Raw genomic sequence first — 14,086 nt, 5'->3', positions numbered from 1 at the left:
AAAGGGGTGGGAGGAGGAATGACTTAAAAAGGAGACTGACTTGAAGCTTCCTCTAAGAACTGCTATCTAGCCTGGGCCTAGAACAGCAAAGTGGGAGGTACCGTGAGACATTATGGGGGTTACAATTAGCTGAGTCCAGTAAAGAATTCCCAAGGCCACCCACAACTACAGGACAGCTGAAAGAATTCATCTTTTCAGACAGTCCAGCAAATCTATGTTCTGCCTGAAGACTGCCACCCTAGCCCTTTAATGTTAGAAAGCACACAGTCTGACCAAAGAGGCATATGCAGGGAGGGAAAAAAATGGAAGAACAAATTTCTCAGATCAGGAAAGGTGCGGGTGGTGTCTCAGGAAGTGCAAGAGAGTATCCACAAAGAATAAAATGGCAATGAGAATGCTATCATTATTAACAAAGGGAAAAAACAAAGTAAAAAAAACTGGGGGAGGCAAACCCATTTCTCCAAATCTTTCAGTTTACTAATGAAGTCTAAATCAAGATCATCATTTATTTAAAAATAACTTTATTCCATAATTTTTTTAAAATCCATATTATAACCTCAATAAATTTCTCTTACCCCCCCTCCCCACCCCACCCCACACCAAATATTAAAATGTAAATAACGCAGAGGGGTCTGCTAATTTTTCTTTGCAGCAGTTCCTGGTCAGCCCCACAGTGAGAATTACCAGTTGGCACTTACTGCATCACAATCAGTTTTACCTGGCAAGGGTGATCTTCCAGGTTTCAGTGCTTCTTCCATCGCGGGTTGTCTGCAGTTATAGGGTCTATATGTGCTTGTGAGAATTAGAACTAATACCAAAGCCACAGGATTGCCGGAGCTCTTTCCCAGTATACCCTTCCGAAATGTCAGTTGTGATAGCGGTTAAGTATTTATCTTCCTGGTTCTGATAAGTAGATCGTGGAGTTCAGAATACCTTCTGATAAGATTGTGTAACAGCACAATGTAACGACTTGGACTTTGCTACACGGAGTTTGTAACCCACTGTCATCATGCTTGTAGTTTGAGGGATGAGTCATCTTAAAATAAAAGAAAGCCCTAATTCGTTAACAATCCTTAAAACTCAAAGACTGCCAGTACCTGCGCTCTTAACTGACCCAGCTGTATCAATGTGCACACAGGGCTCAAGTATGAGTGACAGAAGTCGTGGCTCAGCTCATCTAGGGTGTATAGTGTTTGGCAACAAGACCTTAAAGCCCCCAATTGCTAGTGGGAAAACCCTGCCCCAAAGATATCCCATCATCAGGTGTGTGTGCAAGAGAAGTTCCTGAAAGCATCTCAGTGATCTTGCAAATCATTCTCTGTGTTCCTAGCTAGGGATTTTTTCCCCCCGTTTCTTTTCTTTTTTAAAAAATACGGTTGCCTCTGCAGAGTGAACTCTCAAAGTCAGGAATTTAATCATGGAAGATTCTAAAGGGAGACGGACTCAGAGTTCAGTGACTTTAGAAGCAACTCAAGTCTCCTGTTCTGGAACACTCACTTGGACTGGCCAGAGTGGCTAAGTATAGAAGTCCGGGGCAGCAGCAGCCCCAGCATATTAGAACCGCAGTTTTCACCTATTCCTGAGGGGTGAAAACTGCAGCCAGCTCCTGCAATCCACAGGGCTCTGAGCTAGGGACGGGGTTCACTCCTAGTGATTTGCTCAGTTTAGTCTTTTTGTCCAAGAAAACAGACCCCTCCCCATCACACCTGCAGGGAAATGCTGCAGATAACCAGCTTCTCATCTTACTGGAGTCCCAGACCCTGTTATTTGGAGGAAGGAAACTCTCCCTTAAGCCCTAGCTCTTGCCCATTAAGTGGGATATGAACATTAAAGAGTGCAAACTCAAGTCAGATTTTCATGTTAACACACGTCTTTTGCACCCTTATTAGGTCTCTGACATGTAAGAGATTTGGACGAAATCAGAGACGAACAGTCTCTGACTGTACAGGGATCTGGAAACAGCAGCTTAAACTCATCAGATGTTACTTCATTCAAAACTTTGCATTACTGATCAATGCATCCTCATAGTCTCCTTAGAAAGTAGGAAGGAAACACGTTTTCCCATCCCCATTTCTAAGATCGAGAAACTGAGGTCAGATGAACTAGTCTGCCCAAGGGGTACTTATTACCAGATACTGCATTGTAAAATATTTCTCCTGTCTTCTTTCAAAGCCACAGGAGAAAGGGGAGAATGGGAAAATCTGCAAGCTACTAGGTATCACCTAAGAGGCTTTTGTATACATATGAAGCTCTACAAAATGAGAGGTTCTAATGAAAGGCACTTCCTCTTAGGGGCCCCTACCTCTTTTGAAAAGAATTACACCTCCAGGGAAGCAGATACCGTCAGAAGAGCTCTGATAATGCTCTCCTCTGAAACCATTCTACGAAGAAGGAGAGGCCCAGGCAGCAGTTTGTAACTTACAGTGGACATAGTTTCTTCTGCTAGGGAGGGCAGAGGAGAGGAGAGGAACATCTGCTGAACACCTGCTGGGCACCTTCACATCGACAAGTACCTCATCTCGTCCCCATCACACCCTGTAAGGCACGTAGGATTTCACCTATTTTACAGATGAGGAAACTGAGGCCCGGGAGAGGGAAAGCAACATGCCCAAGCCCGGGAAACCAGTAAGGAGCAGGGCCCACATTCAAGCCTACATGTTTGCAACTCCAATATGGGAGCCAAACTGCCTCCAACTGACTTGCATCAATAGCGGACACATCCTCAGCTTTTCCAGGGAGGTGACTTCAGCCTGGTTTTCCAGCTTAGCTGGGCAGCGATAAAGGATGTGTCCCTATCACCCCACACTATTCCCTTATGTGTTGGGGCAAGCTGGTCACGGACCTCTAACAGAGCACGGAGGCCAGGTGCCACCCCCACTCCCGTCCCCTCCAAATCAGCATCAGTCAACATGGATAAAGCCGGAAGTCACAGTGAAGGGGGCACCTCAGACGCCAAAGGCACCTTTTCTCCCCATGTGCTGCCCATTCCCAACACATTTTAACATCAATGAGAAAACTTAACAGCAAATCAAACCAATTTAGGGGAAAAAAAAAAAATGGAAGGAAATCTGTGTGTTTTTCTTTTTTGCTGAGCGTCCCAAACCATTTTCAGCCCTCAGGCAGGGGTGCAAGTCAAGTCAAAGCAGAATGAAAAGCTCATCTTCAACGTAGCTTTTCAAGCTTTAAGACAGGATAATGGAGGACAGTTCTCTTTCTTCAAACTGGCCTGTCTTCTTCTTGAAGGATGTCACTCTGCTCCTCACTGCTGTCGTCTGGACAGGAGGCAAAAGCAGATCCAAGTCTGAGTGAGCTCAACAAGAGGTCACTCCATCTCCACCATCCATTTGCAATCACTGCACTTTCTAGTCCTCTCCTGGTGAGCCTCAGAACTAGAATTCACGGGGAAGCGAGTGGGGCAGGGTGTGTGTTCCCCTTTTCTCCTGTTCTTTTCACTCAAGATCCTCTAGACGTGCCTGATACGGTCTACCCTGCATCAACTGGTTCGTGCCATTCCCCTCACCTGGAATACTCTCTCCTTTCTGCTTCTTCAAACTCAACTGTCCTGAAAGACTTGCCTCAGATCCTCCTCTGCCCTGAAGCGTCTCCCAACCGATGCATCCCTCAAGGCACTCACCTCTCTCTAAGGTGATTTTTAAGTCTATCCTTCATCTGGCAATAATCAAATTCCTCCTTGGGACAGCTCCTCTACTGCTCTTTCAACAGTGATGGTTAAATCTTCTGTTTTAAGCTTCTCTGAGTTTTCCTCGGTACAATCTGACTGGTCTTGTAAAGCTCCCTGCCTACAGTCACGATCGGTCTTTTTTTTAATTCCCCCAACAATGCTACTATCGTGCCTTTCCCAGAGTAGGTCCTTGGTAAACGTCTGTCGGTTTAATTGTGGTGTCGGGAGTTGAGAGTAGATCCTAGATTAAACTTTAACTACCTTCCCCACCCTTTAAAAAAACGAGACTTACCTCTTCGACATTCCTACTGGGAATCCCACTGCAGCCTAGCAGAGCCCTTTGAAGGAACAAGAGCTCACCTTGCAGAGCTTGGAGTCCATTGCCCATCCAGTCGACATTCCCATTCACCAGGGCAGTCACTCTGTGAATGCGGCCATGCTTACAGATTTCTTCTGGTGACTCCTCCCTCTCGTTTGCTTCTTCCTCTTCTTCTTCCTCTTCAGCATCTTCCTCCTCTACCTCCTCTTCCTCTTCTGAATCCACCAAAACCATGACATCACCCATGTCTTGTCCCCTAATTTCCAAAGGGGGAGAAATACTCAAGAAGATACCCCATTTTTTTTCCTAACATCAGCCCTCGCTGAATAGAAAACACTAGATTTATGACAACCTCCTTTGTAACACGGAAAATTCTTTGTGCATTCACCTTGGTAAACAGAGGACCGTGTGATGGTAATCTCTCAAGGAGATGCTGCCACAGATTCCCATGGACACTCACAAACTTCCCTGGGTGGGTTTTATTACTTCCCCCGATCTCTGGGGTAGGTGACTCTTTGTCCCAGGAACCTACCACTTAAGCTCCCCTCGTATCACGTACACGAATGCTACGTTCCTTTCCTGAAATGCCCTTTATTTCTGCTCTTCTTACTGAAATTTCACCTCCTACTCGTTATTCAAGGCCCAGGTACAGGCCTCTTCCTCCCCACAAGCCCTGAACCGTGACTGCACTTGGAGTCCATGCCCAGCAGTTTAGCATTTAACTCTCCAGTTCATTGCTGGTTCTGCCTACCCAGCCAGCCTGTACACTTCTTACACATGCCATGGGCCAGTCACAGTGCTAGGAACATTACATTTTCATATAATCTTCGGAGTCTCCTTCTGGAAAACCCATGAGGAAACAGAGGCTCAGAGAGGGTCAGGGATTTTCGAGGAGCACCTGGCTCAGGAATGGCAGAGGTTCGATCTGAACCCAGGTCTGCTAGTTCCAAAGCCATTTTTCCACTATGCTTGCCGCCTCCTTCTGTGAGAACTAAGCCTGGGGAATGAAACACTCACTGGGAAGATGGCCTTCAAACACGGAGCAGTAAAGGTAACATTCTCCCATGAAAGATCATCCCAGAACAGTAATATCCCTTCATAAACTGGTTGAGAGGGACAAAGAGAAGAGTTCTTTGCTGCAACCCAAAGTCTACTTAGGAAATGAAATACACAAGTTCCATTTAGTTACCTTGCCCCTACTGAGGTTTCCTTAGTTTTTTTTTTTAAGTATTTTTTTAAAGATTTTATTAATTTATTTTAGAGATAGAGAGTGAGTGAGCACAGGGAGGAGGTGAGGGAGAGGGACAAGCAGACTCCACGCTGAGAGCGCAGAGCCTGACTTGGGGCTGGACCTCATGACCCTGAGATCATGACCTGAGCCAAAAATCAAGAGTCAGATCACGCTTAACCACTTAACTGACTGAGCCTCCCAGGCGCCCCTGAGATTTCCTTTTGGGAGGGGCTTCTGGGCATGCTCAGACTAGTCTTCCAAAACATGCTATAAGACTATGACTTATTCTTCCTTTTAGCTCTTCTTAGAAAATTAAATAAAATAAATGCACAAGTGGCTGGGCTCACTGCACACACACCGTCTTTATGCTTCCATGAGAGCCCAGCGATGTGCCCCACCCTGAGGTCTGGCATTATAAAACCAGTATAGACTTTGGAATCAGTCAGACCTGGATCTGAACACAGACGCCACCATTCATTTCCTGGATGAGCTTTGCAGAAATTACTTCACTTCCCTGAGCGTTCATCTCCTTATCTGGAAAATGGAGGGGCCACCACCAACCTGAAGAGTTTATGAAAGAGTTTCTAATAATGCCTAACGAAGCCCCTCTCCCAGTGTCTGGCACATGGTGGGTCCTCCACTGTGGCCACTACTATTGCTTGTAACAAAAGAAAACAAAAACAGCAGGGAAGACAGACCATGGAAATGGGTTTTCGACTTGATTCTAGGAACACTCACCTGAAAGTGTTTCCTACTGAAGGGAGAAAGGAAAAAAAATTAATATCCAATAACATCCACTTCAGCCTCACAAAAGTTTTTAATCTAACATTTACAAAAGAACAGAGAAATGAGAAGACTGACCCAACGTGACAGGTGACAGGGTGTTCAGGAATGGCACTTAAGTGATTCATTATTGCACATTCGGACCCAGTCAAGAAGCCTATAGAATGGGACCTCAGGTAGGAGCACAACAGGGGCCTCCTTCCCCCACCCACACCTTTTCAAGAAGCCCCAAAGGTAAACAAAGGAACCCAGGAAATCCTTACCTTTCCAGCAGAACACAGGGCTGTAATACAACATAAGCCCTGAGATAATGGCCAGTCCCAGCAGCAGGAGGCTCACGATGGTTCCCACAATTCCCCCGATATTTAAAGGTTCTGCAAAGACAAATTACGCTATTGATTCCTCCATCTGATACACGTGCTGGTCAAAGAGCAACAGCTCCCTTCCTCTGCCTGGGTCTTAGTCTTGTTTTGGTTCCATGATCTTCGGCAAGGCACATGACCTCTCCATAAAGCAAGATAAATATTTCATTTCCCTACCTCAGACAGTTTGTGGAAAGCACATGAAGCATGTGACGCAAAGGAAGACTGGAAAGTTAAAATCTCCAGACATCAAGACTGTTTATAAGGCCACAGAAACGAAGAGGGTGAGCTCTTGGTGCTATGATAAACAGTGATAAATGGAACACAATAGAGAATCCAAGAACAGACCACACATAAAAGAAAATTTGATATACGACAGATTAGTGAGTAAAAGAGGAATTATTCAAGAATGGTGCTGGAACCAATGCCTATCCAAATTTGGGCAAGGGAGAAACTTGATCCCCACACCTCACACCATTCACGAAAATTCATTCTAGATTAAAGATGTAACTGTGAAAGGCAAAACGTTAAAACTTTTTAGAAGAAAGTATAGGATAGTATCTTTGTGGCCATGGGGGAGATAAGATTTTTTGAGATGTAAAAATTGCTAATGATATAAGATTCATGAAATTAACTACATGAAAGTAAGAATGCCTGCTAATCAAAGAATACCAGAAAGAAAGCAAAAAAAAAAAAAAAAACTAAACTAAAAAGAGATATTTGTAACATGTAAAACTAACAAGGAATTAGTATGCAGAATTTCTAAAGAACTCCTACATATCTACAAGAAAGGGGAAAATGTCAAAAGGAGAAACACGAATGGCAAATAAACATAGGAAATAATGCTTGATCTTCTTAGTAACCACAGAAGGGCCAATTAGAACAGCAGTAAGATTCCATTTTACACGTACTCGATGGGCAAAAATCACAAAGCCTAAAAGCGAAAATGTGGAACAACTTCAGTACTGCTGTTGTGAATAGAAAATTGGTATGACCACTTTGGAAAAAAATTTACTATTATCCCAGAAAGATACAAATGTGCATACCCTTCCTTTCTATTCCTTCTACACATATCCTAGAGAAATATTTGCCTGGGGACCTGCTATGTATGTGTACAGAAGGAGCTGGGTAAAAGATTTTTCATGGCAACACTTTTGTTCATCACCACCAACAACAAAATCAGAAACAATCCAAAGGTCCATCAGCAGGAAAATTAGNNNNTAACTTAGTTGTGGAACCATGACACAGTAGAAAATCCTACAGGAGTGAAGAGGTACAAAGTATAATTACACACATTGGCATGAATAAACCCTAGGAACAAAATGTGGAGTGGGAACAGCCAAGCATTTCACTATGTAACAAAATCTTTCTTGAATAATTCAGGATAGTGCTTACCTTTTTCAGGAGGACCAGGATGAGACTGGAAAGGGGTCTAGCGGTAGGGTTGCCCGAAAAAAATACAGCATGCTCACTTAATTTGGATTTCAGATAAACAGTGAGTCCTGTTTTAGAATAAGTATGTCCCATGGAAAATATGGGATATACTTACACTAAAAGAATGCTTTGTTTTTCTGAAATGCAAATTCAGGTGGGCATCCTGTTGTTTTTAGCTTCGCTGTCATTTTCTAAATCTAGCCACACTACCTACAAATAACTTCAGCATTGTAGGCACCGCTCTGTATCCTAAGCGGGATGGTACGTTCTCAGGTGTTCATTTTGTTATTGTACTTCACAACTTGCATTTTTTATATTCTTAAAATATATATTTTTATATTTATAACATATATATTCTTTGGGAAGTAGTAAGTTATTATTTTTTTGAGTTTTATTATTTTTTTAGTAATCTCTATATCTGATGTGGGGTTCTGACACGCCACCCTGGGATCCAGAGTTGCATTCTCTTCCGACGGAGCCAGCGAGGCGCCCCAACATAAATTTTTTTTTTTTTACCGCTGTGCAATGTCAGAGATTTAGGGCTGGATAATAATTTTTCCACCTTCTCAAGTCACAGTCAAGCAGATACGCCTTCTCCCAGATGGCAGTGACCCGCATATAGGGAAGAACCAAATTGTCCCCATGCTGCTGCCTGGTCCTCGGAAGCTCTCAACCAACCCCCTTTGGGGCCCCGTCCCTCACTCACCTTTCACACTCAGCCAGATGTCCACTTCCCGCACCCCCACAGGGTTCTCAGCCCGACAGACGTAGTAGCCCTCATCCAGGGCCTGGGAGCAGTTGCGGATGGTGAGAGTGGAGCTCTGGCTGTTCTGCGTGATGAGATAGCGGCCATTGGGCCGGATGACCACCTCAGGCTGGGTGAGGTTCCTCAGCCACAGGATCTTGGCAGGGGGGTAGGCCCCAGACACTTGGCAGGTGAGCGTCACATTGCCCCCCACGAAGCAAGTCTTCATGGGCTCAGAGAGAAGGGAGGGGCGCCCTGGTGATCAGAAAGTAAAGAAAGACAAATGTACAGGGAGATTCAAGCCATGGCCTGAGATTTTCAAGAATGTTACTACCTTCCTGATGAAGGAACTCCAGGAATTTCTGTCCTGCCCTTGGTCTCAGGTAATAATAAAAGCTAACATTTATTGAGCATCTACTATGGGCTAGGCACTGTTCAACTTATTAACCCTATTTTGCAGATGAGGAAACTAAGACCCAGAGAAAGTTAAGTTACTTGCTCAAAGTCACACCATTAAATCAGCGGTGCACCTAGGATTTTGGGGAGACCAACTGTCCTAGTTTGCCGAAGCCTAAGGTAGTTCCTGGGACATGGAGCTTTCAGTGAGAAAACTGGGAAAGCCTTGGGCAAACCAGGATGAATTGGTTACTCTTTTCTTTTTTTTAAAGATTTTATTTATTGGGCACGTGGGTGGCTCAGTTGGTTAAGTGACTGCCTTCGGCTCAGGTCATGATCCTGGAGTCCCAGGATCGAGACCCACATCTGCGTCTCCCTCTGACCCTCCCCCCCTCGTGCTCTCTCAAATAAACAAATAAAATCTCTTAAAAAAAAAAGATTTTATTTGTTTATTTGAGAGAGAGAGAGAGAGAGGGAGGGAGAGAGCGTGTGGAGAAGGGGGCAGAGGGAGGAAAGAGAGAATCCCAAGCAGACTCCCGGCTGAGCACGGAGCCAGTCACAAGGCTCAATCTCAACCCTGAGATCATGACCTGAGCCGAAATCAAGAGTCGGATGCTCAACTGACTGAGCCACCCAGGAGCCCAGAGCTGGTTACTCCTGTAAGCCCAAATTGCCAGGCTTTTGTAGCCCACAACCCTCTTATCTATGCTCTAGGCTTCCATGCATCATAGCCACACTGCTCATACAAAAAAGGGGTGAACAGCCTGCCAAGAGTGCTCGAGGGGACAATAAAGCAGCTGTATTCATTTCCTATTGCTGCTGTAACAAACTGAGTGGTTTAAAACAACACAAATTTATTCTTTCCTAGTTCTGGAGGTCAGAAGGTGGAAATGATCTTATGGGGCTGGAATCAAGGTGTTGGCAGAGCCTATTCCTTCTGGAGGTTCCGGCGGGGGTGGGGGGGGTCCATTTCCTTGCTCTCAGCTTTCTGAAGCCACCCGCATTCCCTGGCTTCTGGCCCCTCCTTGCATCACTATAACCTCTGACATCTGTCATTACGTCTCCTGCTACGGAGTCTGACCCTCCTGCCTCCCTTTTAGAAGGACCCTTGTGATGACATGGGGCCTACCCCAATAATCCAGGATCATCTTCCCACTCCGAGATCTTAATCCCAGCTGCAAAGTCTCTTTTGCCACATAAGTAAAGTCACAGGGATTAGGACACGGACATCTTCGTGGGGGAAGCATTAGTCTATCACGGGTCTGTCCTAGACAGTTCACAATGCAGAGTCTCTATGGCCTTGGGGTCTGATCTGTGTGGGACACGGAACTGTAAGGTCTCCCCTAGCAATCCATTTATTTTCTTTGTGGCAGAAGACTTTCCCCAAAACATATGCCTTCCTGGGAAGGGTCGCAAATTCATTGTGTGTGATATGTTAAGCCCGTATTTTCAGCAGCTGAAGGATACAGAGTGGCATGTTGGGTTCCTGCCCAGGAGAGCGAAACCCCACGCTTCCCACCCGCAGTTGTTCCAAGAGAGAATCTAGGGTTTCACTGCTGGCGCCCTGGGAAGAGGGAAGGGGGAGATGTATGCGCGGTAAGGGGGGGAGGGTGGCGAGGTGGGAATGTAGAACAGACCAAAGCCTCTCCCTCTAAATCAGGTCAGCAAAGGTGAAACCCCAAACCCAGTTTTTGTTTTTGTTTTTTAAAGATTTTATTTATTCATTTGACAGAGAGAGACAGCCGGCGAGAGAGGGAACACAAGCAGGGGGAGTGAGAGAGGAAGAAGCAGGCTCCCAGCAGAAGAGCCCGACGTGGGGTTCGATCCCAGAACTCCAGGATCACGCCCTGAGCCGAAGGCAGACGCTCAACGACTGAGCCACCCAGGCGCCCACCCCCCCCAATCCAGTTTTGCTCAAGAAACTCATGCGTTATACCCCTTTGTGGATCAACTGTCTGGTCCCTTACCCCGTTCCTAAATCACACCTTCCCCTCTCTGGTGAACTCCTATCTTCTTTGAGGTCACCAAGCCAGCAGCACTGACAAGCCTCAACAGTCTGTTGGAATTCAGGGGACCCCAAACCAAAGCTTGAGAAATGGCCTCCTCATCCTGTATAAAGAGCAAAATGAACTCTCTTCCTGGTGCCCAACTCACCCCGCAAACCAAGGTCATGTACATTAATGTGCTTTTGCCAAACACAGCCATTACCCCTCAAAAAGTGGAGTCACCCCAACAGCTGGTGTGGCGCCTATAAATTCAGAGTTTCTTTCACTTAAGAGGGTGCTGTGTGCAGGGGTGGGGTCAGGGGTGGAGGTAGGGGTGGGGATGCAGGGCCCTCAGAGGTCTGTAAGAGATGGACACCACACCAGGCCTTTGCACAATGGGCTGCTTAGTGCTTCAGCCTCTCACTGTTTGAGTGGTCTTCTTCTGTGTAGGGCCTAAGCAATTTAAAGAGAGAGGTGGGCAGCCCGAGTCAGGACAGGGGTGATGGTAAGTATGACATGGTGAATGTGCTAAAAGCCACCATACAACACACTTTGACACAGTGAAGTTCATGTTACGTGAGTCATATCTCATTAAAAATAAAACTGCAGACTACCAGTTGGTCTGGATTTGTCCCATGGCCATGGTGTGCCAAGCCCTGTTGTAATGCAGAAAGTGAGTCTCGGTCCCTTCTGTCACCCAAGGCCAGCCAGGTCCCGGACACAGATGAGACACTGTCACGTTTGCTGAATGAGTCAGTGGGGAAGGGACAGCCATGTGAATGCCACTTGCCTGGGAAAACAAGCACCTCCTGGAATAGCAAGGCTCACTTCTCAGCAAGCTAGCGCTCCACGCCCCCCCCCACCCCGAGGCTTATCCTGACAGGCCGTGAGGAAAATCCTCACTGTGGCCAACAAAACCCAACACTCTCTGCTCCTTGCTTACTGCTGTATTAGATCCCCGGGGCTGTTGTCACCAGGTACCACAAACCGGCTAGCCTAAAGCAACAGAAATCCATTCTCTCACAGCTCAGAAACTCAGAAGTCTGAAGTTAAGGTGTCAGCAGGCTTGACTCCTTTGGAGGCTCCTGAGGGAGAAACCATTCCATGCCTGTCTTAGCTTCTGGGGGTTGCCCGCAATCGTGGGCATTCTGGGCTTATAGCTGCATCACTACAATCCCCACCTCCATTATCATGTGGCATTCTCCCCGTGTGTCTGCGTCCAAATGGCCCTCGTCTTGTAAGGATAGCAGTCACGGGAACAGAGCCCACCCTAACCCAGTACGACCTCAGCCTAACCTCATCACATCTGCAAATATGGCCACATCTACAGGTACCCAGGATTAGGACTGGAACAGATCATTTTTTGGGAGACACAATTCAACCCGCAATAGCCATCTAGCCTCATGGGTACCTCAGCACAACACTCTGGCTACACTGGCCTTCTCTCAGTTCCTCAAATGCCAGGTACGTTTCCACTTCGGGGCCTCAGCGTTTGCTATTTCCTCTGTCAGGAATACTCAGCCCACCTGGCCAGCTCCTTCTCATCCTTCAGATCTCTGCTCAAAATGCTACCGCCACAAGGAGACCTCCCTACTCCCTAGGAAGAGTGGCCCTCTTCCTATAGGAGACTCCTTCACACACCCCTTTGGATACTCCTCACAAGTATTATCACTATCTGAACCTACCTTACTTGTGTTTGGACTTTCTGTCTTCCTCTCACCCCCATCCCCACACAGAAGAATTTGAGCTCTATGAAAGAGGAATGGTCATGGTTTCAAAAACACATCCAGGAATCATGTGACACTCTTCCCTTCAAAAAGTGGAGCCCAATTCCACCCACTCCCCTTGACAGTGGAGCCAGTCTGAGTGACTCACTTCTAATGAACAGAAGAGGCAGTCAGGATGCCATGTGACTTCTGAGGCTAGGTAGTTCAGAGAAAGGAGAGCAGGCCTGGCTTGCTCCCTCTTGCATCACTTGCTCTGGGGAAAGCCAGTGCCATGTTGTAAAGACAGTCCAGGGGCCCTGTGGAGAAGCCCACGTGGAGAGGAAGCAACCTGCCAGGCGTGTGCGTGAGCGCCTTGGAAGTTGATCTTGCAGACAATTTCAACCCTCCCAACTAGGTGTTGCAGCTGAGACCCAGAAATCACGGAGCCAAGACAAACCCACTGTGCCGTCTGAATTCCTGGCCCACAGAAATCGTAAGACAAATAATTGATGTGTTGTTTTAAGCCATTAAGTCTGGGGGTGTTTGTTATATAACAGGAGATGGCTAATAAATGAACCACACCCGTCTTATTCACTGCTCCATCTCTAATACCTAGGAACAGTACCTGGCCTCTAGCAGGTGCTTAATTAGTATCTGTCAAGTGGAAAACAGCTTGGATGAGAACCAGAAGCTTGGTTAAGCATCTTTAAAGTTTGAAAGGAAGAAAACATAAAGCAAAAGAAAAGAAGAAACAATTCAGTTCACTGCAACATCGTAGGATTTCTTTTCCAGACCTTGCGGCTGGTTCTCTCAGAATACAGATGGGTGGACCCCAACCCGGGACAAGGCAAGCCAGACTCACTGATCTGTACCACACAGCTGGCTCCCAACTCCGGCCCCACTATGTGGCTCCCAACACACTTGAACTTCTTGCCATCTGACAGCTGGGACTGGTTCAGCAACTCCACCCCCAGCTTTGACGTCCCCACGACCACACCTCCTGGCTCTTCTGTCCACAGGAAGTCCGGGTCTGGGTATCCCCCGTCCCAGCGACAGGTGAGCTGCAGCGTGAGCGATCCTTGTGACATCTCTGCTTGGCAATGAGGGGCTGATGGAGGGGGGACTGCAAAACACCAGAGGATGTGGGCTTAGTCACAGACTCTGAGAGCACCATTGGGCTGGCTCTAAGGATTACAGAATCGGGGTATCAGAGAAACATCATGCCCAGGTAGCACCCTTGAAATAGCTCCTTGACACGAGTTAGTGTGTGACAACAGGCAGATTTCCTCTGCTGAGTGTTAAATCTCCACGGCTGTGGGCCTCATTCATCTTTGCATTTCTCACTAGCCACAGTGGACATTAAATGTGGCTCTTTAAATTTGTATTAATTACATTACATTACAAATTTAGTTCTTCTGTCTCACCACCCACATTTCTTTTTTT

The 14,086-nt window shown here is 46.4% G+C and overlaps 1 protein-coding gene across 4 annotated transcripts in view; it reads right to left on the bottom strand.

Annotated features, from left to right (window-relative positions):
* Positions 1-2,940: 2,940 nt before the first annotated feature.
* The window catches only part of VSIG10 (V-set and immunoglobulin domain containing 10), a 28,392-nt gene continuing 17,246 nt past the window's right edge, over positions 2,941-14,086 (bottom strand). For 2 of the 4 annotated variants that reach the window (XM_040619871.1, XM_008689015.2), the window contains 6 exons: positions 13,506-13,766; positions 8,518-8,811; positions 6,279-6,389; positions 5,971-5,986; positions 4,043-4,257; positions 2,941-3,272 (listed from right to left, as the gene is read on the bottom strand). In XM_040619871.1, the coding sequence (XP_040475805.1) occupies positions 3,217-3,272; positions 4,043-4,257; positions 5,971-5,986; positions 6,279-6,389; positions 8,518-8,811; positions 13,506-13,766 (953 nt within the window). In that variant the 3' untranslated portion in view covers positions 2,941-3,216. The remainder of the gene's footprint in view (positions 3,273-4,042; positions 4,258-5,970; positions 5,987-6,278; positions 6,390-8,517; positions 8,812-13,505; positions 13,767-14,086) is intronic. The other 2 variants (XM_040619869.1, XM_040619870.1) reach the window with 2 other exon arrangements.

The sequence above is a fragment of the Ursus maritimus genome, unplaced genomic scaffold, assembly GCF_017311325.1.
Source record: "Ursus maritimus isolate PB19 unplaced genomic scaffold, ASM1731132v1 scaffold_33, whole genome shotgun sequence".
Taxonomy (NCBI): Eukaryota; Metazoa; Chordata; class Mammalia; order Carnivora; family Ursidae; genus Ursus; species Ursus maritimus.
Note: the sequence above shows the minus strand (reverse complement) of the source record. Positions and strands in the feature narration are given on the sequence as shown.